The following is a 24,520-nucleotide window of genomic DNA, read 5'->3' on the forward strand; positions in this document are numbered from 1 at the left end:
CTTGCAGGTGCAGGGCTTGGCAAGCAGATGGTGCCTTTGGGAAAATTAGAAAAAAAAAAAAAAAAAAAAAAGTCCTCAGGGCACTGCCCCTGCCTCGGCACATGGCTTGACAAGCAGACCACAGGGCTATTTCAGCTGATACATGCCCCTCAGTTCCATGTAGCACAGAACCACACAATTGATGTGGTAATCATCACCACCAACAGCACCATGTGCCCAGTGCCCTCCTAGTGCCCAGCAGCCTGTCCTGTGGGCTTCCTGTCATGTGCCTTGTCCCAGCAGAGTCCTGTCTGATAGCTGACTTGCTGACCTCCAATAAACCAATTCTCAGTGAAGAGGAGGAAAATAACATTTAGCACCTGCTAGGTGTGTAAGGGCTGCCTTAAAGGTCTTCCCATGTGCTATCCTACCTAGTATGTCTTCATAGCAACCCTTTGAAGTAGGTTTTATTATCCCTATTTTAGTAAAAGGTGAAAGATTTATGCGATCTGAAGAGAAACCAGAGTATTATCCCTATTTTAAAGGTGAGGAAGTTGGGCCCAACCCTACTGCTCTTTGACACCAAGCCTGTTACTCCACTCCTCTCAGCCCCTGGTTCTCTTCTCCATCTCCAGGGCCTGCTGCTGCTATATGGTGCCTACCTGGCTGGCCTGACTGACCACGTCAGCTCTCCTCCTGTGAATCAGTCTTTAACCATCATGGTTGGGGTCAACCTCGTAGTAGTGGCCGCTGGGCTTCTGTTTGTGGTCACCAGATACTTGCACTCCTGGCCCAACCTGGTCTTTGGACTCACATCTGGAGGTATCTTTGTTTGCACAACCACAATCAACTGCTTCATCTTCATTCCCCAGGTATGCTCTAAGGAGAATGTGGCAGGCCAGTCCTTGTTGTCATTCCACAGGCTTCACTGGGCATGATAAACTGCTCACTTTGTTTTCTACTGACACTTTTGGGTACCATTTCTTGGAGAGTCAGAGGAGGGCAGATTCCCAGTGAGAGCTGGCTCTCTCTGTCTTTCCTTCCTTGCTCCCCTAAAGGGGACAGCTCTGCTCCCAGTCAGCAAGGAGGGCAGGCCCTAGGAGGGGCTGGCAGCCACGGCAGCATGTGTGCACCCCTGACAGGCTGCCTCACGGACCTGCCTTTCCACTTAGCCTCCAGTCAACCTCACACTCATCCCCAGTCCCCTCTTCACCTTGGTAACGTCATTTCTTTCACTAGCCTGGAATGAGGAACCTTTCTTTCCTATCTGAGATTGCAGAATCACAGAGGAAAAACTCATTTGGGAATTTATGCAATTTAAAGTGCCTTTTCTTTTTTTTTATTAGAAGAAAATATGGATCATTTCTTTTTACAATAAGGAGAGATAAAAACTGAATAAAAATGTGTTTCATAGTATGGGGGCTAAGAAAAAATATCAAATGAGGGAGGAAGATAGAAGCAGAAATATCCAGACAGCAAAGAGAAAGAAAAGGAGTCAGAGGGAAAGGAGAAGGAATTCATAGACTCTGAAAGCGATGTTAAATTATTCATGTTATGCCCTAGGGTACCACTGAGCCACATATATCTGAGTTAATGAACTTGGCATTAGGCACCTGTCCTGTTTCACTCTATATCTCCTTTTCTTCCCCCGAGGCCTATCTCATCCCTCTACTCCCTTTAGACCCTATCTTGATTCCCTTTGCAGCTTGAAGTTGACTATGAATTACTTCATGAGGGAGCTAAGTGATAATTAAAGTGTTGGCTGAGGTAGAGTTACGACTGCACTTTGGGGCACGATGATCTGACACAGGCATAGTCTTCTTCCCTTTCGTAAATTCTCATTAAAATATTCTGCAGAATAAACAAATACGGAAAATCTGTAGCAGCAGCACTAAAAACCAAGGATGGGTACTGCATCTGTACTAGAAACCAGGGGGATTTTTGCTGAATCTCTATGTTATAAGAACTAGATTGAAGGAAACCATGAGAGCTCCAGCTTATTTGTCTGGGATTTGGCAGAAAAGGGCTATGAAAAACAAGGGCTGTTCCCTTCTGGGAGATGGGGAAAGGAGAGTGGGCAGGCATCTTTTGTGTAGCCCACCCCTTAGGCTCTGTGGCCAGTGTTGTTGATTGGTAACCCATCCATCCATTGCTAACCCCTTTCTTCCTTGCTCACCTCCACTATATAGGCTGAAAGAGCTCAACACTTGCTTTGCCAACCTCCCTTATAACTAGTGGTACACATGTAATACCATTTTGAACAGTAAAGGTTTTCTGGAAGGCTTTTGAGAATGCTTTTGCTTTCCTAAAAAAGCCAGAGGCATGGCTGGCATCACCTAGTCTACTTTCTTCCTACCTTGAATGTTTGTGATGTCTGGAGCTATGGCAGCCATCTTGTGACCATGAGTGAAAAGCAAAGAGAATATATATACTGTACTAGGAAACTATAGCTCTTCTCATGTAAGACTATAAATTTAGGAGGAAAGGACCTATGAAGAGATTCTGCAGTTCACAAGAACGGGACTACAAACTTCTGAAGACTTGGAGAAGCTGTCATCCTCTGAAGTAAAATAGTTTTTAGAAGAGCTCTGATCTGTCTCAGCAACAGGATTCAAAGGATACTGCCTCTTTTCAACTAAAGTGAACCATCATGAAAAGGACATAATCTTAGATCATGAAATACTGAATAAGGATGAAAAATATTCTGTTAAACTTAACATCCCAATAAAAGCATTGAATAGACAGTTGGATATGGCAAAATATTGAATTAGTGAATTAATTTAAGGAAGCAGAAAACAAGGAGATGTTAAAAAATGAGAGGCCAGTTAAGAAAATACGGAGAACATACCTGGGATACAATTTAGAGCTAATAAGAATCTCTGAAAGACAACAAGATTAATTAGGGACAGAAGTAATCACCAAGAACTATTAGAGGACAGCCTTTCTGATCTAAACAAGACCTCTATCTGAAAATTCAGTGAATCTGCAACCTCCATGATATGGCCCTACTTGTATCTTCCCTCTCTACACTCACCTCTGTCCCTTTTGAAGCCTAAGTCTCAGATGCAAGACTTCCACTCTCTTTGGTGTTTGAAGCCTCAGTGGTAATCTTTAGGTACACTCCCATCACAGACATAAACATGCAGGACAAGGTTCGGTTTGGAATCTAACTTCCAGGTTTGATCTAAGCAACAAGCACTTGGTTTGTTGAAGTGGGAGTGGAAATTGAGTTATTGGGGGGTACAGGAACTGGGTGGACAGGCAGCGTCTGCCTTTCTCTTTCTGTCTCTCTGTCTCACTCCCCCTTTTCTTCCTAGCTGTCTTGAGTTTCCATTCTCTTACTCTGTCTTTCCTCTTCTATTTTCTGTCTCATGCTTTATCTCCTCTTGAGCTGACCATGACTAAAAAAATGTATTTTATAGTTTACTGTATTTTAGGTTTAGGAGGTAGATTCTTTTTGAAAATATAAAAGTAACTGAGGCTTGTCAGCTTTTTGTGTGCCTCTGAATTGATTTTCCCCTCTGGCCTTTGGTAGAAGAAAGATTCTCCCTGTGAGACCAGCACCGTGTATTCCCGGGAAAATAGGACAGCTGAACAAATCTGGAAAAGGTTTGTGAGGAGAGCTATATGGGGAGGGGAGGCAGCAAGGAGGTAAACTGCTGCTTGCAGCTAAACCTTCAGACTGGACTGATGGGAGGGGCTTATGGAAGGAAAGGCACAGATACCTCACGGGCGGCTAGGTGGCGCTAGAGAGCTGAGTGAAATGGCTGACGTTACTGAAGAGGCAAGTGGACCAAAGAGCACTCTACACAGGCCCTCAGGAAATGCCTAAGTGTTTATGCCAAACACTGAAGTCATCACCAGCAATGAGCTAGCCTGTACTTTTGTGACCTGAACGTGACCCATCCTTACACACATCTCCCCCCTCCATCCCTCTGGCTCTGAGAGGCAGGTGAGTCCTGAGATAGGACATTGTTTTTTCATCTGAATCCCTGAAGTGTTTCATCTGCTCCTGAATGAAGGTATTTAGGAATTTCTACACTGCCTTATCATTATCTGTATACATCCCAGCGCCCCTACTAAATGGATGAACTTTGTAAAAGAAAACTTCCTTCATTTACTCATGTATCTGTCCATCCACTTAGTAGCTGCAGGAAACATGTAGCTAAATACATGGGGCCCAACCTCTGAGTCTAGTAGGAGCAGATGTGAAAGGATTTATAATACATGTGTTAGGTGTTTGAGGAAGGCATGTTACATAATGCTGAGTAAGGGGTGCCTCAGTCTGGGAACTCAGTGATACCTTCTCAGAATTTGGGGGTGTTTGGGCCCAGTCTTAAAGGAGGAGTAACAGTTCACTGAGCAGACTGGGGAAGGACAGTGGGTGGCATTTTAGAGGGGGGACATCATGCCCAGGGGCAGATGTACATGAGAGAGAAAAGGGTATGTTTGGAGCACCATAACACTTCTGCACTTTGCACTTAAAAAAAAAAAAGTGTTTATTCATTTTTGAGAAAGAGAGCATGAGCAGGAGAGGGGCAGAGAGAGAGGGGGACAGAGGATCCGAAGCAGGCTCTGTGCTGACAGTAGGGTGCCCGATGCAGGCCTCAAACTCATGAGCCATGAGATCATGTCCTGAGCTGAAGTCAGACACTCAGCCGACTGAGCCACCCAGGTGCCCCTGTACCTTGCACTTTTTGAAGCACAAACTGAAACAAGGGGAGAGTAGAGGAGGTGAGAGAGGCACATGGGGTGAGCTTCTGAAGGCCCTGGTTTGCCTATTAGAAATTGAGAGTTAATCCCAATTCCTAATGTTTTAGTTTCCTATTGCTGCTGTAACAAATTATTACAAATCTAGTAGCTCAAAGCAATATAAAGTTATTATCTTAATAACCCTGGAGGTTAGAAATCTGAAACGGGTCATATTTCACTAAAATCAAGATGTCAATAGGTGTGTGTTCCTTCTGGAAGGTCTAGGGGAGAATCTGTTTCCATGCCTTTTCCAGCTTCTAGAGGCTGCCTTCATTCTTTGACTCGTGGCTGCTTCTTCCATCTTTAGAGCCAGCAGTGTGGTGTCTTCAAATCTCTCTCTTTCTGACCTCTGCTTCTATGGTCACATCTCTTATTCGGACTCTCTTACCTTCCTCTTAGAGGGTCTCTGGTGATTACATTGGCCTTGCCCAGATAATCCAGAATAATCTTCCCTTTTCAAAAACCTTAACTCAATCACATTTACCAAATCCCTTTTGCTGTGTACAGTAACATATTCACACGTTCCATAGATTAGGAGGGGAACATCTTTGGGGAAGCATTATTCAGCCTACTACACCCACATAGCTCGGAGGCTGAGAAAACAAGAAAATGCTTGTCCTACTAGAGGAAGTGCCATGGAGAGGTCCTGAAATTGTGACCTGAGGGCCATTTGTAGCCATATTTCAGAAAGCCAGAAGGGTCAAGTCCTAACGACCAGGATCTCCACAGAAGAGAGGAGGATTTAGTCAAGGGGCACCCTGGCCCCACCCAGCCAGCTTAGTGTGAGGCAGACCAGAAGCCCTGGAGGTGCCCTTACACCAATGTTGAGCAATTCTTCCAGCAGCCCTGCAGAGAGGAGGTGGTACGGGACAGAAAGGAAAAGCTATACTTAGCTATACTGCTAAGAAAACAAGGGGGGCCCGAGAAGGAACAGAGATACTTGCAGCACTGCTAGGGTGAGTGCTGGGAGAATAACACTGGAGGTCGGCTCTATCCACTCAAGACCATAGAGTCACCCTGTGGTGCCAGGCTCCAATAACTCCTGAGTATCAAGGTTAGCTGACAGAACCCTGGGGAAGGGGACTTTGAGAAGGGCATATAAGGGGAGGGTCCTAGCCTGACCCAGCACATATCACACAGACCCCTGATACCATGAAGGACTCATGCTGAATCAACAGAGAATCCAAGACTTGGGTGAGAATATATTGTAGTTGATGGCGGAATTTTAAATCCTTTCAGCTTTACCACATTTGGGTTACACTCCATAGGCAGAGCTTAATAAATGTCTGGCGAGGTAGCAAATAAATTCCAGGATCCCTGTGAGGCTACCCACAGACCCCTCAGCATCATTCCTAGAGCCAGGGTACCAAAGTGCCCAGTGTACATCACCAGGACTCTCCATTAGGAGAATTCCTTAAGGGAGAAAGAGAAGCGTTGAGCACTGTGGTCTCCCCTGGCCTTCCTGTTACCGGCATTTGCCACATGGCAACAGTATCCCAAAGGCCCTAGACAGTGCCCCTATTCCCTTCCATCCCTATTAAATTAGACCAGCCCAGGCTTCCAGATCGTTTCTCAAAACCAGTTTCTCCTGAAAAACTTTCCCTAGAACCCCCACGTTAACAGTCTCTGTCTTCATCAGCTGTGCTTGAGGACATGCGGTGTGGCACGGTGCCCTGCTTACAGCTGTGGCTGGGCTGCTAACTAGCTGGAGGGCCTTGAGAGGTCATACTCCTTCTGAGTCTTTCCTCATTTGTCAAGTAAAAAGGACAGTCAGATCTCAGACCTAATGTTCTATCATTTCTATGGGTTTTTATTGACATTTGTGGTTTTCTATCTGGGTGAGACTTGATTATTGACTTGGGTTAGAAGTCTTCCGGCAGGAGCAGTAAGTACACCATTATTACTCCAAAAATGAGAATAATTAAGAACAGCTACTTACCACCAAAAGCAGTTTCATTTGAAACATATAATGTTTAGACTGCTTAACCCTATTAGAGCTCCTAAATTCTGGCTTGAGAATATGTCTCTAGAAGTATATTTCAACTCTGGTTTGCCTTGACCAGTCCACTAACAGGCAGGTAGATGGGGCAAGCTGAGATTATTCAATTTTATCTACTTGTCAGCTTATTTCTTTGGCATTTTTTAAAGCAATAATGACCTCAACATTCTCTATACTTTCTGTCATTACCGTTTATGAACTTGCCAGAGTAAAGTACATTTTGAGTAGAGAATAGTTTACACATATGTACATATCTGTGACACTGTAATTCCTTGATATTTTTGAAAAAGAGTGAGAGAATGTGTTTCTGGGAGTGTAACTAAATAAATAACATGTGTTCTTTTATTTAACAGCTGAAACAGTGGAAGGCATTTGAAGAGGAAAACCAAACAATCAGACGCATGGCCAAATATTTCAGCACTCCCAGCAAAAGCTTCCATATGCAGTATGGTGAGGAGCAGAATTGCCACACTAGAGGAGAGAAAAACTCCATGGACAGACTCCTCACAGAAGTAAGCTAGACCTCTGCCTGGTGGATTCTCTGTCAGGAAGAACTCCAGTCATGCAGTGGTGGGCCCCAGAGGTCTCATTGCTAACATTCTTTCTTAGCCCTCCGTTCCCCCACTTCCTAGCCACGTCCACTTCCCTCAGCCCCAGGCAAAAAAAAAAAAAAACAGAAAACAAAAAACAGCATTTCCCCAGGGACCCACCCATTGCAGACACTCAGCTTACCCACTACATTCATTCATCGGCCTAGTGTGTGCCAGGCATTGTGCAAAGTGCCGATGAACTAAACAAATATAGTCCCTACCCTCATGGATCTCAGTCTATTGGAGGAAGTCAATGTTGATCAAGTTAATGTATAATTATAAATTGTGATAAGAATTATGAAGGAAGAAATAAGAGTGGTAAGACAGAATAATGGGTAGTGAGGGTAAGGGAACCTAATTAAAATGTTCAGAAAAGACACTCTTAGCTGAGAGCTGAAGGTTAAGTACAGGTGCAGGGAAAAACATTCCAAGCAGGGGAACAGTGTTGTAAAGGCCATGAGTCGTAGTGGATCCTACCTTTTTCTGTATGACACATTCTCTCTTAGAGTAGTGCCCTCATTTCCAAGATCTTATGAGGCCCATTACTGTCCTTTCCAGGTTTGAACTAGAGATTGCAATCATTTTACCAACCCAGAAAGTCAATCAGTGTCTAAAAATGGGGTAGAGGGCTTATTTGTTTATTTATTTATTTGCTCAAGATTTTATTTTTAAGTAATCTCTACACCCAATGTGAGGCTTGAACTCACAACCCTGAGATCAAGAGTTGCAGGGACAGAGAACTTAATGGGACCTCTAAATATCATAGTAGCACCAAGGGAGGACTGGGCAAACCCAAGCCCTTTTTCCTTCTGTTCTTGAGCCAGGCTTGGCACCTCTCCCAGAATCGGGCAGTGTAATGTGTGCTTGAAGAAAGCACCTGGAAAAGCTTGAGGCTGCACTGCCCCGGAAAGGAGACACAGGACCCAGAGGAATTAGTTTTTTGCTCTAACAAAATTATATTTCGTATTATTTTCAGTACAGAACATGCCTGAGTAGGTGCTGTGTGGGAAACTACACTTGTTTGTAACTGGACTGACACCTGGGTCTCAGCTGTCCATGCATGAGAGGATGATGTGATGGGGACCCAAGAAACACAACCAGGGAAGGGATTAATGTCCGCCAGCACCTGCTGCCTGTGCTTCTCTGTTCCCTCCCTCCACACTCTTGGTTTGGAGCTTTTCAATCCATCAGAGTAATACCTCTCCATATTTTTACTATTTATGAGGTATTCAGGACTTTATTTCAAAGCCAGATTTCTTCCTACCTGGCAAGGGAGTAGCATTGCCTTTGATACTCTGCGAGGTCTTCAAAGAAGCATTTTTTGTCCAGCTAAACAGAAGGCTAGAAACTTGGCGAGAACATCCAGGATGGTTTTTATTCACAATCAGCTAATGTTGGAACAGCCAAGTGGCCTGACTCTTTAGCCTTATGGTAATTTGTGACGTGCTTTTTGTATTTCTGCCACACTACCCTGTTTCCCACGCAGTAACTGAATCTGCTCTTTCCAAAAAGATGTCTTGAGTCTGCGGAGGGAGGGCCCTAATAGAAAGCAGATGCAGAGGCAGTAAAAATCCTGGCCTCCTCCCCTCAGTGCCCTACACCTGGAACATCTTTCCCAGAACAGGCCTGAGAACAAGCATCCTGTCCCCAGGCCTCTTCACAAGCCCAGAGAGCTTCCAGTATCTGAATCTCCAGTTCCAGCACTGCCTGGTCAATAAACACAAGTATCCCTCCTGCCTCCATATGTGCACAGACCCCTACTCCATGCTCCTTGGTTGCAGGTCCCTCTTACGCAGCCCCATCTGTCACCTTGTGTCCTCCTCTTACTTTCCTACAATCTTCTCACTCTTGCCCCCACTTGACTGTATGGCTAGAGGTCCCCCAGAGGCTGTTTGAGCAGCATGCATCACTGGCTTGCCAGGCTGTGGAAAGACCAGCAGATAGAACCTTCTTGGAGGCTGAAGGACCTCCCTTCTACACACTACAGCAGAGGAAATTCACCTACTAGTTTACTTCCTTGAACCATAGAAACAAGAGTGTGACTCCATTTCTCCTTATGGCCTGCACCCTATGGAACACACCTGTGGATGTTTTGCTTCCCCAGATATGCCAAAAGCAATAATTAATAAGTTCATTTAAATGTAGCTGCCATGGTAAGTCAGATTTTGGTCTCACAGTGGCAGTGCCTCACACCATGCCTTTAATTAGTATGCAGCCGTGGAGAAGACAGAGCCCCACTTCCTTTTCTGGAACAAGGGAAATTTACTGTTTAGGCTGACGTTTCTAAATCTGTCACCAGCCAGCTTCAGATGTTTGGTTTGCTGGGAGAAAAGTATTCCTCCCAACTCAATGTTTACCCTGTTTTTCTACACTCAAAGAAATTTATGGATAAGGCACAAAAAGTCAGCATTCAGAGTTTACTTGCTGGGGTAGCTGTCATCAGCTGGTGGCTTCCCCCTACCTGTGGGGGAGTAGAGACCTCCTGAAGGTAGTATGAGAATGTGCCTGGTGGGCTTCAGGGGGAGGGGATGGTGAGGAGGAAGAGGGTTGGGGTCCCTTCTGTGCAGCCAGCTTAGTCACACCTGTGAGATCCTCAGAGAGATTTCTGGCACCACCCAGATATCATGAAGAGCCTGAATGAATGTCGCCTTGTTACTCATCTACTCCACTTCTGGTGAGTCCTTGAGTCATCTACTTGCCCAGCTACACCCCTGCCTTACCACTCTGCAGGTGAGCACAGGGAGGATGGGAAGGCAGGCACTCAGATGCGAATCCTTTCTGCTTATTCACCAGTTACTCACTGATCCTGGACTCTCTCCGGATGATAAAAGAAGTAGACTAACCCAGGATGAAACTGGAGTACCAATATTCGGAAAATCACCCTCCTGCTTATAAGTAGGGAACAGGAGGTCTGCTCGGAGTTGCTGCCAGAGGGCTGTTGCTGGACTCGTTTACTTAAGTTGCTTCTCCCTTAAAGGGTCACTTCTGGGCAACTCTCCCATATCAACTTGAGGAAAAAAACCACCAGTTCAGTCCATAGGCAACTTGTTTCAGGGAGCCTAAAGAAAGTAAGTATTCTTCTATTTGTAGGGCGTAGTATATGGACGTCCAGATGCTCACCCTCAGCTTTTAAAGAAGATAGCAATAAAGAGGCAGTATTTTGGTATTTGGACAAACACTTCCTAGAATTCAGTGTTTGTGTTATTACCCCCCAAACCCTTGACCATCATCTGCCCCATCAGCTCTCTTTTGTGCTCTGCTACCTTTGAACATCAGAAATTTCATCAGGTGGACATAGGTCTGAGCTAGACGATCACCTGCTGTACCACCAGAGGATGCTCGGGGCACACCCTCCACCACCCCTCCCTCCCACTTCACGGCCCCTGATCTTGCCGCTAGAACGGGCACGCCTCTGCAGCTCTCAACTGCCAGCTCTCCTGGGAATAGCCTGTTGACCAACTAACAGCCATGCAGCAGGTAGGCAGCTCAGCAGTGGAACTGCCCCAGTCTGATTCATCTTCTGGGCTCCATTCTAGATCTACTAAATCAAGCTGTCAGGGATCTGGTCCCAACTATTCTCTTTAAACAACACATAACAAAATAAAAAGCTTCTTTAATAATTCTGGTGCCTGCACTTCTTTAGCAGATACAGACAGCTGATGGTGCCACATGGTAGCTTTGGCTCCCACCCCCAAGGTCCAGCCAAAGGAGGTGATAACACCATCCTGAAATTCTTGTAGCACACCCCCCTCCAACTCTAGTCTTATCTCTTTGGTTCAGGATTCTCCACTCTTCTCTCTGTTCTTCCAGTTTTCTAGTCTGTTTAGCAAGAGGCAAATACTTATTTCCTCATTCATTCATCCCCTTGAGATACGCATGAAATTTGTCTGTGTTATATGAAAGTGTGACAAACCTAGAGTTGGGCCATCTCAAACATTATTCAGACTGGTGTTTTGCAGGTTGATCTGACCCCCTGAGCTCTGAGGAAAGGGGAGAGGGTGCTGCAGCAGCCAACAAAAAGCTAATGCTATGCCTCCTCCGACCTCTTCCCACAGACGATGCCACATTTGTTGAGCACCATTTGTCAGTTATTGTGCTAAGCACTTCACTCACATCAACTCATTTCACCTCATGGAGCTACCTCCTCAGAGCCTAAGATCACAAGCCAATACACAGAGGAACTGGGATTTAAAGCAAGGTTCTGATACCACTCTTTTGCCGCCGTGGAAAACAGTGTAAAAACCCTCAGAGGCATCCTTTATTGATGGTTTTGCTTTTATTTCACAGAAAAATGCTATGATTGAAAGCCTGCAGGAACAAGTAAACAACGCCAAAGAGAAGCTAGTGAGGCTGATGTCAGCTGAGTGTACCTTCGACCCCCCAGAGTGGGCCGTCCCTCCCACCTCTTCCCACAGCAAGAACAGCCTGACTGCAGCCTCTGCCCACAGCCTGGTAGCTCAAGGGCCTTTGGAATGCCTCTCTGACTCTCAGAATGATACCAGTATAGTTGCCCAGGACTCCCAGAGCACCTCAGTGCCCTCTTCAAGTGTACAAAGCCTGGAGGGGGCTGTGAAAGACACCAGCTCCTCCTCAGGGCAGAAGGAAAAAATTTCTAACTTCAAAGACTTTTCTGGTCATTTAAATTTGGGCTGCAGCCAGAAGCCACAGCCTGAGCAAAGCCGAGGTACAGAAAGAAGAGACCAAGTACCCATGAACCCCCACCAGAGTGTCATACCAGGTGGAGAAGGCCCTGTTCCCCAGAGACAAGGGCAGCTGGAGAACTCAGAGGAGCCCCAAAAGCGGCTGTCAAGGGTCAATTCAGTGATCAGGGAGAAGCTTCAGGAAGTCCTGCAAGATCTGGGCCTGGGCCCTGAGGCTCCTCTCCCCTCTTCCCCATCTTATACACAGCAGCCCTGGAAGAACCCCCAGAAGATTCCCCTCTCCAAGGAGCTGGGCTTCAGCCCATACATGGTGAGGAGAAGGCAGGCAGCACTGCGGGCTCGCTCACACTTTCCAGGCTCTATACCCTCATATGTGGGGCATCGGGCAAATAGGACTGTATCTGGGGCACGTGGTGGGCTCAATGTGCAGAATAGGGACAGTCTCTGCCTGGATCCCCAAACTGCTGGTTCCAGGGCACCAAAACCCTCTTCCAGGAAGCCTTCACTATTCCCAGATCCACAAGGCAAGCCGGGCACCCTGGAGGGCAGCAAACAAAGCCAGACAGAGCCCCAGGGTACCAGAGGGAGCCAGGCAGCCTTTGCTCACCAGCCTTCTGGCTCTGACCAAGCACAGCGTCCTGCCGCCCCACACCTATCCAGAGCTTCACCAGACATGCCTGAGCAGCGGCAGCTGCTGTCCCTGGGATTCCCAGACCGTCCATCCATGTCTTCTCCGTGCAACTACCTTGACACTGAGTCCAGCAGTTCAGATGAGTTCTTCTGCCACTGCCACCGGCCCTACTGTGAAATCTGCTTCCAGAGCTCCTCTGATTCCAGTGACAGTGGCTCATCAGACAGTGACCCTGACCCTGCTGGGGGGCTGGCTTCCTGGGAAAAGCTGTGGGCCCACTCAAAGCCTATTGTGAACTTCAAAGAGGACTTGAAACCCACACTCGTGTGAAAAGCAGCAGAGTGGGTGTGGATATAGAGGTTGGTCCAGGACAAGCCATACCAACGCCTGTAGGAGGAAGGCCAGTTCTGGCCTTTAGGGAACAGACCAGTGCCCTGAACTGATCAAGCTTTTACCATGTTTCAGCTATGCTCACTTGAGTACTGTGTTACCTTCAGCACTTCTTGATCTATAAAATGAGGGGGATTGCCTATCTTGTTACTACCTCACAGCATTCCTATAAAAGACTCCAGTGACCATAAAAGATAACTTCTCGATAAAAGGTGCTAAGTGAGAACAGAGGGTTTTCTGTCCTGGTCAGCCTGTATTCTACAAAACTCTTAATATATACTAGGTGGGTCACTATATGGACTATACAGATGGAAACATGGAAGGAAAATTTCTGCAGAACCAGAGTTGTAGACAGCGACCAATCAAACTGGCCTTCTGATGGACAGGCCTGCTAAGAAGATAAGTCTCTTATGTTCTTGGGTGCCCCACTCTTGGCAGGGGATGGTTTTACTTCTGCTGAAGCTTGTGAACACCACCACCCTAATTTCCAGCTTCTGGCCAGCCTCGGCTCAGAGCCACCTTTACACCACTATTTGGTGTACATGTGTTTCCACCATTATGGCATCTCACCATCATCCCTGAGACTGTCAGATCTCCATGTGCCCATAGGCTACCCAGATCTCACTCCTGACCTCGGATAACACCAGAGGCCCAGACTGTCTCCTGGTCCCTGTGGCCCTTCCCTTTGACTCTACCAGGGGTACAGTTTTGTACTGGGGGTGTAGGATCACACAATGATGGTTTCTGATGGGGTAGGAGAGGTCCTATTTGCCAAGAGGTATTTTGGGGGCCATTGGAATTACATGACCACCAACAGCTACATAAACCTGGAAATAGAAGATGGGAAAATACAAAGGAAGAAATGGGGGAGAGGCAGGAAAGAAAATAGGCTTTGAATATTTAACTTGAGTCTGGCATGGTCCTCGGCAATATAAAATTTCAGTAATTCCTTATGATATCCCTGTGCAGTAGGTGCTCTCGTTCCCATTTTACAGATGGGGAATTTGCAGCTTAGAGAACTGAGGTCACTTCCCCAGACATCACACTGCTAGAGAGTGGCTCATGCGTGACTTGCCCTCAGTTCATGGGACTCCAGGTTGGCAGATTTCCCTGAGGACACATCTCTTCACTCATTCTCCTGAGAGAGTCTGGCAGCACTTGGCAGGCCAGACGGTAAAGCAAGGTAGTGTAGGGAAGCTGAGAGATGCTCACCCTGCAGTTCCAGATCACAAAACTGGGTTCCTGGCCTCAGGTAGCAGCCCTCCACTTCTCACTGCCCCAGGGGCCCACCCGCACCTCCCAAGGGAGCCAGGGAGTTGGTGAAGAGTGAGTGCCAGGAACTTAACCACCACCAGTGCCACAGGGAAAGCACTGGTGGGTCCACTTTGCTTTAAGTGATTGTTGTTTACAGGCCGTCCCCTGCCTCCACCCACTGTGTGTCCGTCTTTGTGTATACAGATTTGTGTGCAGGAGTTTGGGCCTCATTAGAAAAGCTTGGAGCAGGGGCACTTGGTTCCAAATCTCTCCCAGAAGATTTATCCTGAACGCTCAGGGCTGCCGACACCTCGGGAATCTCCGGACACTGGACTGGGAAGCCCTGGTAGCACAGATTCCTCTATTGTTTACTTTTAAATACAAATGTCATAACTTATTCTGTGTGTGGGTTTGTAGCTTCCACCTGTGCTGTTTGTATGCTGTCCAAACAACCCCTTAATAAATAAGAAATGTCTCCCCAAACAAGTCTCTAGAAATTATAGTCCCGTGCTGCAGAGGAGAGGAACAGAGAAGCCTCTGTGAACCACCAAGGGAGTGGACACGAAGCAGCCACCAGAGTTGCCACTGGCTCAGCCCAGGTTCCAAGTAGATCTTCTGCCAAACTCACATTTGTAACAGATTCTTCTGTGGTCTCCCTGTGCAGCTTTCTATCCCAGAAACACCTGCCCCAGTGGAGAGAGAAAACTCTGGAGACCCTTGACTCTTCCCCCCCATGGTGGCGGGTCCTGTGGTTGGGCTTTAGCTTCTTTCATTCTAGTATGTCACCTCTAGAAGTCTATCACTCACTTATGTGGACTATACATGCTCTAAACCTGGCAATCCCTCTAGCCTTCTCACTCTCTCTGCGACTATACCGTCAGTCCCATCACTTGGCACTTCCACACCTCCATCCCTCTTCTATCTAGAATTTCTTTCTCCACTTTGTGCACCTTGTGAATTATTCATCTTTCAAGACTCAGGTAGAGTCTTGAACACCCCCAAATGGAATGGACTGATCCCCTAGTTAAAGGATATTTTGGGGTCCATATTTTGAACTCCACTATATAGAAACTTCTATTATCCATTTTACCTAGAATGATTTTGTAACCTTTGATAGACTTGATTGAAGAGATGGAGAATCTACCCTGAATTTTCCTTTTTTTGTCATTTGGTTTAAAAACTATGTGCCAAATATCATGACAGCCCCCAGATACTGTCTCCAAATCTATTGTTTACTCTGTGTACCCACCTCCACTCTTCACCAGCTCCTTTCCTAAATCTTTTACCCCAAACCAGATAATCCAGTGACAAAATTCTTTTTTTTTTTTTTTATTTTTTTTCAACGTTTATTTTGGGGACAGAGAGAGACAGAGCATGAACGGGGGAGGGGCAGAGAGAGAGGGAGACACAGAATCGGAAACAGGCTCCAGGCTCCGAGCCATCAGCCCAGAGCCTGACGCGGGGCTCAAACTCACGGACCGCGAGATCGTGACCTGGCTGAAGTCGGACGCTTAACCGACTGCGCCACCCAGGCGCCCCCCAGTGACAAAATTCTTAAAAGGATGAGTATGTCATGACTTTTGGATGCTCTTGACTGTTAGGCTCTTGAGGAAAGGGCAGTAACTTGTGCAAAGGAATCCTGGAGAAGGAAATGTTGCTTCTGCTACTATGCTCTGGATTATGTATATCTATTGGTTTTAAGGTCTGGCATGGAGCCAGACCTGATTCTGACCCAGGCATATGTTGTTCTGCTGATTGAAATCTTGGGGTTGGAGGTGTCCATCCTGATTCCAAAGTCTATTCCTGTCTCTTGGCCTGTGACAAACTCTTTCCTTAAAGGATCAACTCGGCCTTCCTGGAGCTCATAGCAGAGAAAAAAGCATCAGAATGTAGGAGGCTTGTTTTTAAAGAACCATATCATTTCTAAAATGGTAAAGAGAAAAGTCAATGTAAGTTCCACAAAATCTCTTCTGTGTCTGTATTTATTTTATTATGTTTAAATGTGTCTCCTCCACAGATTGTAAGTTCCTGAAAGCACTGAGTGTGCCTTCTGCATCTTTGTGTCCTCCAGAGTAGCCATCCGAGAGCTTTGCATAAAGTATAAGCACAATAAATGTTTGATGGATGGATTTCTGGACAGATAAGCAGATGAAACAAAGGAAGGCAAGGAAACAAAGGAAGGCAAAGAACCAGTTCTGCAAAGCAGCAGAAAGGGAGGCAGAGCCATCTGGTTTCACTGCCTTCCAATGAATTGAAAGCAAGAAGCAAAATCACTAAAAGACCCAGAAATAACTGAACTCTGAAAATGACAGTACTTTAAGTCTCTTAGGGAGAAGGGGGATAGAATGATAGTTAATGAAAGAGAAGCAAGAAAGTTATTGTGATTAAGGTCTTCTCTTTAAGGATGCTTTCTTTACAGGCGTGTAACTGGGTAACAACCAGCATTAAGTAGGAGGACAGTCTGTTCATCTTTCTCACCATCAGCTTCCTTAGTCCCCTTTCTCAGAGCCCCAAACAAAGCACTTTCTCTGTACCCTCTGGCTGCTACACTTTTCCCAGTAACACCATCTGGGTTTTGTCAAGGGAGTAGGGTTCTAGTGCAGAGAGGGCATTTTGGGGCCAAAGGCAGGAGGCAGGTTGCCCAGACTCTGCTCTTCCTCACCTCTGGTACCTACTCTGATCTTTTTCTCCCTGAAATGCTCCTCATGTTAGCAATGCCAGCCACAATGAATTGGAACCAGGGAGCATGTTGGGATGTTCATTTCACTATTGAGGTCACAAGGAGGCAGGAAATTCTGGTGTAACGAGGCAAAATAACCTGTTATGAGTTTGACAAGATCTGGGTCAGTGTTTCCCAACCCATTCTTTGACTTACCTTTGGATGTCTAAAAATACTAACAAGACAGGTAGGCTCAGAGAAAAAGTGCTTGGGATAGGCCCTGGAAAAAGGTCTGCAGATAACTAAGAGAAAAGCAAAACGATAGGAAAAAAAGAAGGGAAGAAGGACAAGAAGTTAAAAGAAGAGGGAGAGACCAGGGAGATGTGGTGAAGGAGGGAGAAAGACAAGGAACAAATGGCACCCTGCTTAGCTTTGTCAGTGGACAGATTGTGGCACTTGCCTCACTTGTAATTCAGTGTGCTGGCTCCAGTTCTGAGTTAGAGAAAGTGAGGCTCACTTCTGTGAAGAAAGGCAGGGATACCCTTGCAGATCCCTTTCTTTTGGATGTATGTGACCATTGGTTCACTTCTCCACTTTCACCCCTAGACTGTGAACCTCTCGAGCCTACAACTTGTTTATAATTATCTTGGTGTCCCCAGCACCTAGCACTGTGCCTGGTGACCTAGCACTGTGCCTGGTGCATGGTTGACGCTCAGCAGATCTTTGTCAAAAGAAAGGAAGCAAGAAAAGAAGAGCAGCTTAACAGGAACTGCCTCGAGGAGGACCCCAGTGAGGCTGCTCACAAGATCTGAGGTCACCTGGGAAGTGAGGCTTAGGTATCTCATCATGGATGACAGTATTGTCACCTAAGTTTAAAGTCCTTATTATGATACCCAAAACCTTTGTCAAAAGAAGGCATTTTAGATGGGCTCTCTTCACTAATTTTTGTAGAATAGTTTTTCCCCACTGCAATGCCAGGGCTTAAAGTCATCCATGTGCCTGTGTGACTTTCTCAGCAAGTTGCATAACCTCTTTGTGGCTCAGTTCCCCTAACTGTAAACTGGGAAAATAACACCTACCTCATACAGTTGTTATGAGGGTTCAATGAATTAATACTTGTAAAGCAGCTGAACTATTCCTGGCACATAGTAAAACATTATATAAGCATGTGTCTTATAAGGCTGTTTGGGAAACGCAGACTTACATTTAGAAATCCTATTTTCTTGCTTTATACCAAAATCCCCCTTCTTTGTGTTCCTGAGGGAAGGGTCTTCTACATATATCTGGCAAAGTAAGGATGACATTTTGGCTCAGCACCCTTATTGGGCAACTAAAGTTTCTGCTTGAAACCCTTCTAGGTCAGGCTCACTTTGGGGAGCACAGCCACCCGCAGGACTCAAATATTAGGGCAGGCTTAGAAGGAAAGCTGTAGTTGGAAAGTCAGGAAATCTGATGTCATTCAGGAGTCAAAAGACACAGCTAATTTCCTTTATAGAAATATTATGTACCTTGTAATAGAAAAAAACATATAGTATACCTACTGTGTGTCACTTAATACTTGCCTCATTGAAGACTTATAACCACCCTGCAAAGTAATTGTTGTTTCCGTTTTACAGATGAGGAAACTGCAACTAGGAGAGGCCAGGTAACTTGCCCAAGGTAACACAACTGGTTAGAGGCAGAGCCAGAGTTTGAAGGGAAATCTGACTTGATTCCAAAGTTGTTTTTGGACTCCCTGACACTAATTCCAGAGCATGTGCTACAGGCGTGCTACCAGAAGACAGAAGGAATTTCAACCCAGCAGGGCAGGGACCCAGGCTGAGATTTTCTTAGGACACTAAGGTTTCCTTAAGGAAAAGCAAGCTGGTCTAGTTCTGTAAGCCTATTGCAAAACCTCCATTGCTGAGTCACTGAACAGTGTCCTAGAGGCTGGAAGGGTACTTTCTAAAGCTACCTGGTTACTCCCGCCCCCTTAAGGAAGTTCAATGCCAAATACACTGCATACTGAAAACCAGTAACTCCCTTGTTTCAAAAAGCTATGGCATTGAGGGCACTTGTTAGGATGAGCACTGGGTGTTGTATATAAGCGATGAATCACAGGAATCTACCCCCAAAACCTAGATTACACTGTACACACTGTGTGTTAGCCAATTTGACAATAAATCATAACAAAACAAAACAAAAAAAAAGCTACGGCTAGTCCTCCCAGCTGGAAGTTCTTTCTCAAGCACTATGCTGTTTAAATGGCACAAAAAGATGATGCTGGACAAGGGTTCCAGAAGACCCTATGATGACTAGAAACAGTGCAGACGACACATCTTATGCTGAGTCTCAGCAGGGCTTATGGAATCTCTTCAACTCAAGTCCACTTTGCTGAAAAACTGATTGCTCCCACTTCCTCAAGGTGAAATCTCACCTTGGTTTGGGGTTCAAGGCCCTTTCTTATGGAGCTCTGCCTTCTCTCATTCTCAGCTTGCCTGAAACTCTCTTCCTTGCTTCTGCCAAATGGGTTTCTGTCTGCTACCAGAGCATGCCCGCACCTACCTCAGGTTCTAACTGTTGTTCACACCAACCCATCTCTCCCTCATTGTAACTGCCCCTGCCTGAAGTGAACTCACTTTCTTCTGGCCAGTTCCAACTGGCCTCAGAATTCATTTGGTGATAAATTAGATACTCCCATAATGCTCGCCGACAACAATTCTATTGTTTGGAGCTGTTATATAAACGCTTTATTGTTAATTTTTCGTTCCTTTCTTATTCCTCCAACTAGATTATCAGAGACTGGAAGGCAATAGCAACATCTAATTTATCATTTCATATCCACAATATCTTTCACAGTCCTGATGCCTCATAGATCTCAAACATTTTTAGGTTTTTAAAGGCCAACCAGCTCTCTTTCTGCTCCTACCTTTCTATTTGCTCAAGATACTCTTGAGCAAATAAAAAGAAATTTGGCAGTACTTTTCCTTCAGACTATACCTGAAGTTTAGCATTTCAGAGGATCTCTGCTGTCTCATTAGTGAAAGTCCACTATATGCCATGCATTATGCTAGGGCCTTACAGATGATGCTGGATGAAGTTAAACCGACAGGACCCAAGTTATGAAATCCCTAAAACTCTGGACCCCTTTTCCCTAACATCCGCAAAACAAACAAACATAAGAACCAGCAACAACAAAAACCACTTTTCTAGATAGTTCCAATGAACACCTTCAGGAAGTATAAAGGTCCTAAAAAGAGGGAGTCCAGGTTATTTCTGCTGCTATTGCTACTGCTCCTACTGTAAAATACAGCACAGAATCAGAAACAGGATACAGATCTGTCAACATATTCTGTTGTCACAAGCAAGCACTTTTACACCTAGGAAAAGAAGGCCACAGCAGTGGAATGCCGCCCGATGTCTTACTTCCAGCAGTTATCCCTATTACTGCAGAACTACAAGAGTCTCATGACTGGGCAGAGTGACTTGGGTCTTGCAGCTAAAAGCCATTGCTGTCAATCCACCTTCTAAACGGATTTCTTCTTTCTGAAGCCCTGCCTGCAGTTTCCAGGACATCCCAGAGCAAGGTAGGGTCTTTACATTAACATTTAACATGTTATCTTAAGTTCACAAGGTGATTTTCATGTGCAGCCAGAGTTAAGAGCCACTGGGCTTTGGCTCTGACCTACTGGGATGCCAGAATGAAACTCCGGCTTCTATCCATCATCTGCAGCCCTGTGCCTCATCAAGCCCCAACCCTGGAGCAATCCCACTCTTCCCTAAACACAGCTCCCAGGTGTTAGGGAAGGCAGATGGACTATGAACGTTCCGTACTGTCTCCTGGGCTCTTCTTTTATCTCAAGCATGGGATCCTCCTCCTCCATGAGCCTTTTGCTGCACACTTCAACCACTGCACCTTCCCTCTGCAACAGTTATGATCCAACGCCTGTCTAGCACATACTTACCCACTGTCTGGCTCCGGAATGCAGCTCCTCTTGTGGGCATTCTCTGTCTGTCTCCTGAAATCACAAGCTCCCTGGAGATAACAGCCACTCTTTGAACTTCTTTTTGCTCTGACAAGGATGAACATGGAATGGACATAAAAGGTGCTTGAATATTGAATGGAGAGGGAGAGAGTGAAGGGAATGAGGAAGGATAAATTCTTATTCAACAAATATATATTACACATCTATCATGAAGCAGGTGGAAAAATAGTAAGCAACACAAGATAAAATAATTTCGCAGATAGAGGTAAGTGTAATAAAAAATAAACCAGAGTAAAGAGATGGAGAATGAATAAATGAATTGAATTTATCAAATGTCTAGTAAACTCAAATTCTACAAATATTTAATTTATAGCCATCCAGGGTTTTCCCCACCAGGTCATACAACAGTGGAAAGGGGCCACTGAGTGTTTGTACCATTTTGCCCGGGCTGGCTGTCATAACATAGTACTAGAGACTGAGTGACTTAAACAACAGAACTTTTTTGTCTCACAATCTGCATGTCCAAACTCAAGACGTCAGCAGGATTGATTCCTTCTACGGGTCATGAAGGATCTGTTTCAAGCCTCTCTTCCGAGTGTGCATCCTAATGACCTTTATAACTTAATTCCCTCTGTAAAAAAACCCATCTCCAAATAAAGTCACACTGAGGTACTGGGAGTTAGGGCTTGAACATATGAGGAACACAATTCAGCTCATAACAGTGTCCAAAACAGTTTTCACCTTTCTGTCGGGATGCACATACCATTCAGGTTTACCACTTAAAGATTATTTTACTCAATTGTAACCTCCTGGAGTTCAGGAACTCTGTTGTTCATACCTATTTCTCAAGTCACTAGGGCCACACCTGGCACATAGAAGGTAATTCACAAATGTTAGACTGAATTCACTTTTGTTCAAGAAAACTCAGGGTAAAGGGTAAAGTCATTTAACCCAGGAAATCAAAATCGCTGATGGCCTGCAGCAATTCCTGAAACTCTCTGAGTCAAAGGAAATTATGTTTCCATGACACAGAATCTGTTTCTGGATTTCTTAATTAGGGGTATTTGCAGGATGAGAGGAGACTTGTTTCTGAATAGTCGTTGCTTTCCTCCTCTCAAATCAATGGCCTCTGCTTCTGACATCAGAATTATCTCTACAGCAAATACATGAATCACAGAGAGGTCTGGCTCTCAGTGGGGGAATGAACATCAGGAAAGAGGGAATGTATCTTAAGATAGAGACTCCTTACCAGAATTTACAGAAGAAAAGGAGGGCCCACAGCTCAGCATCTCAGTAACAAATGCAATTGAAACAGCAAAATAGCTTTAACCAAAGTTATTTTAACCAATTCCCACCTTGGGCATATGCTGCTACTTCCCTTTTACCTGTTCAGTAAAGGTTTCCAAAGCCCCATACCAACTGAGCCCTTGCTGTCTCTCCCTGAACTAACTGTGAAAAGCTCAACATCCAACAACCCAGAAAGAAGACATGGTGAGTGTCAAAGGTTTGAGATACTAGCAGCATCCTGCCTCCCAGTCATTGACTCACTGAGGCCTGTTGTGTCATTGTTACCCACAGATCAGATAGGTAGTTCAATCTGTCCATCACACATTCTCTGAATGCAGGCATTCCATACCTGAAGATGTGCTTCCCATGTCTTCTTCCACCACTAAAAGGGTTGAATGAAGGTTTCAGCAAGGCTTTATCAGAGTGGACAGCATTCTTAAGCAATGCTTAAGCATTTGAGAATGCTGAAGCATTCTTATTCAGCAAATAAAGAAGGAGAAATCAGATGGTTAAGCAGGAAAGCGTTCCCATGCTTTCTCTTCTATCAACTGGCAGCCTGCATCAGGTATCCAGTCCTCCAGGTTGGACACCAAGCAAAACCCTAAGAAAGATTTCTGGAAGATGATCCACAAAGCTAAGACCGGTCAACCAGAATTCCAAATATTGAAGAAAGAAGAGAATCTTTTCCTCACACTGCTATGAAGAGGCTGCAGACGAGTCACAGTGCAGCTGAAAATAGTTAAAAATCATTAAATTATGGGCTGTCAGCAGTACCTCTGAGGGAAAGACACAGATGGCCAAGACCAAATCCTTGAACTACAACTTCCCAAGGGAGCTCTGGGGAGAGGACTCTTGCAGCAAATGCACACAGCTTATGATTACAGGACTTTCAGCCTTCACTCCAGGGAGTTGGAATAGACCTTGTAAAAGCTGGGAGGAATTTGTCTTCCACTCTAGCCAAAGGCTTCCATTAGTGTTTCTCAAATGAAGAAAATATTTTCAGAGAATTGCAAGGTCTCTCTGCGATTTTTTTTTAATTTGCCTTTTTATTTTAACGATAATCTAAAAATAATTCTTAGCTTGTTCTGAATTATCTGGATGTCTGCTTTAGAATGCTTCGTGAACTTTCAGTACCTAAGGTTGTGCTTTGTGAATGTTTTCACAAGTGAAACTTAAGTGGCGTCAAGGCCTGCTGTATAAGTGAGGATTTTGAAATGATTTGAATGTAAAAAAGTAGCGGGAAAACATGGGGCACCTGGGTGGCTCAGTTTGTTGGGCGTCTGACTCGGCTCAGGTCATGATCTCACAGCTTGTGAGTTTGAACCCCACATGGAGTTCTGTGTTGACAGCTCGGAGCCTGAAGCCTGCTTCAGATTCTGTGTCTCCCTCTGTCTCTACCCTTACCCGCTCGCGCTCTGTTTCTCTCTCTCTGTCTCAAAAATAAACATTAAAAAAAAATTTTTTTTAAGTAATGGGAGAACAAATCATCACATGGAAAATGGTAAATGTGGAAGACTGTATTGTCCCCAAATGGGCTCAGCAATATTCCTAGTCCTACATGCTTCTTCAGAACCTTGGCACTATCTCATCAAGAGGTAGAGTCTGTATTTCCTCCCTTTCAACCTCAGTGGGCTTTTGTGACTGCTACAACAAACAGAATGTGGCAGAAGTGATGCTGCATGACTTCCCAGGCTAACTTATAAAAAAAGATAAAACTTCCTTCTGGCTCTTTCTATCTGAAGACTTGCCCTTGGAACATAGCGCTATATTGTGAGGAAGCGCAGGACCCATGAGGAGACCATATCTAGGTACTAGGTATTCTGACTGGAAAATCCAGACAAGGTCCTCATGAGGAGCCAGCATCAATTGCCAGACATGTCAGTGAGCAAGCTTTGAGATCAAGGGTTGGCAGGTTTTGAACTGGCCAAATATGACCTATTGTCTGTTTTTATAAATAGTTTTATTGGAACACTGCCATGCCCACTTATTTGTCTATGACTTCTTTTGTGCTACAGTGAAGAGTTCAGTAGTTACAACAAACCATATAGTCCACAAGGGTGAAAATAATTTACTATCTGGTTTTTTACAGAAAAAACTTACCAGCCTCTGCATTAGATGATTCTAGCTCCCCGTCTTCAAGCCACTTCAGGTAAGTCCTGGTGGAACAGAGCCAAGCCATCCCTACCAAGCTCTGCCCAAATCAAATTTGTGAGCAAAGTAAGTATTGTTTCAAGCCACAAATTTGAGGATGACTTATTTCATAGCCATAGAAAACTGGAGCAGTTTTATAAGCACGCTATATTCAAGAGGACCTGCCCAAAGTAGCTAATTCTACTGCTTGGAGCTTAACTTT

The 24,520-nt window shown here is 45.1% G+C and overlaps 2 protein-coding genes across 2 annotated transcripts in view; one reads left to right on the plus strand and one right to left on the minus strand.

The window, feature by feature from the left end:
- GPR156 (G protein-coupled receptor 156) overlaps window positions 1-13,420 on the plus strand; it is a 69,414-nt gene extending 55,994 nt beyond the window's left edge. The window contains exons 7-9 of the mRNA XM_047874104.1: window positions 615-851; window positions 7,084-7,242; window positions 11,608-13,420. Of these exons, the coding sequence (XP_047730060.1) occupies window positions 615-851; window positions 7,084-7,242; window positions 11,608-12,942 (1,731 nt within the window). The 3' untranslated portion in view covers window positions 12,943-13,420. The remainder of the gene's footprint in view (window positions 1-614; window positions 852-7,083; window positions 7,243-11,607) is intronic.
- Window positions 13,421-20,756: 7,336 nt separating this feature from the next.
- Window positions 20,757-24,520, minus strand: part of LOC125174488 (uncharacterized) — a 56,291-nt gene continuing 52,527 nt past the window's right edge. Inside the window, exon 3 of the mRNA XM_047874011.1 lies at window positions 20,757-20,967. The gene's annotated coding sequence lies outside the window, so the exon portion shown is untranslated. The remainder of the gene's footprint in view (window positions 20,968-24,520) is intronic.

Source organism: Prionailurus viverrinus, chromosome C2 (assembly GCF_022837055.1).
Source record: "Prionailurus viverrinus isolate Anna chromosome C2, UM_Priviv_1.0, whole genome shotgun sequence".
NCBI lineage: Eukaryota > Metazoa > Chordata > Mammalia > Carnivora > Felidae > Prionailurus > Prionailurus viverrinus.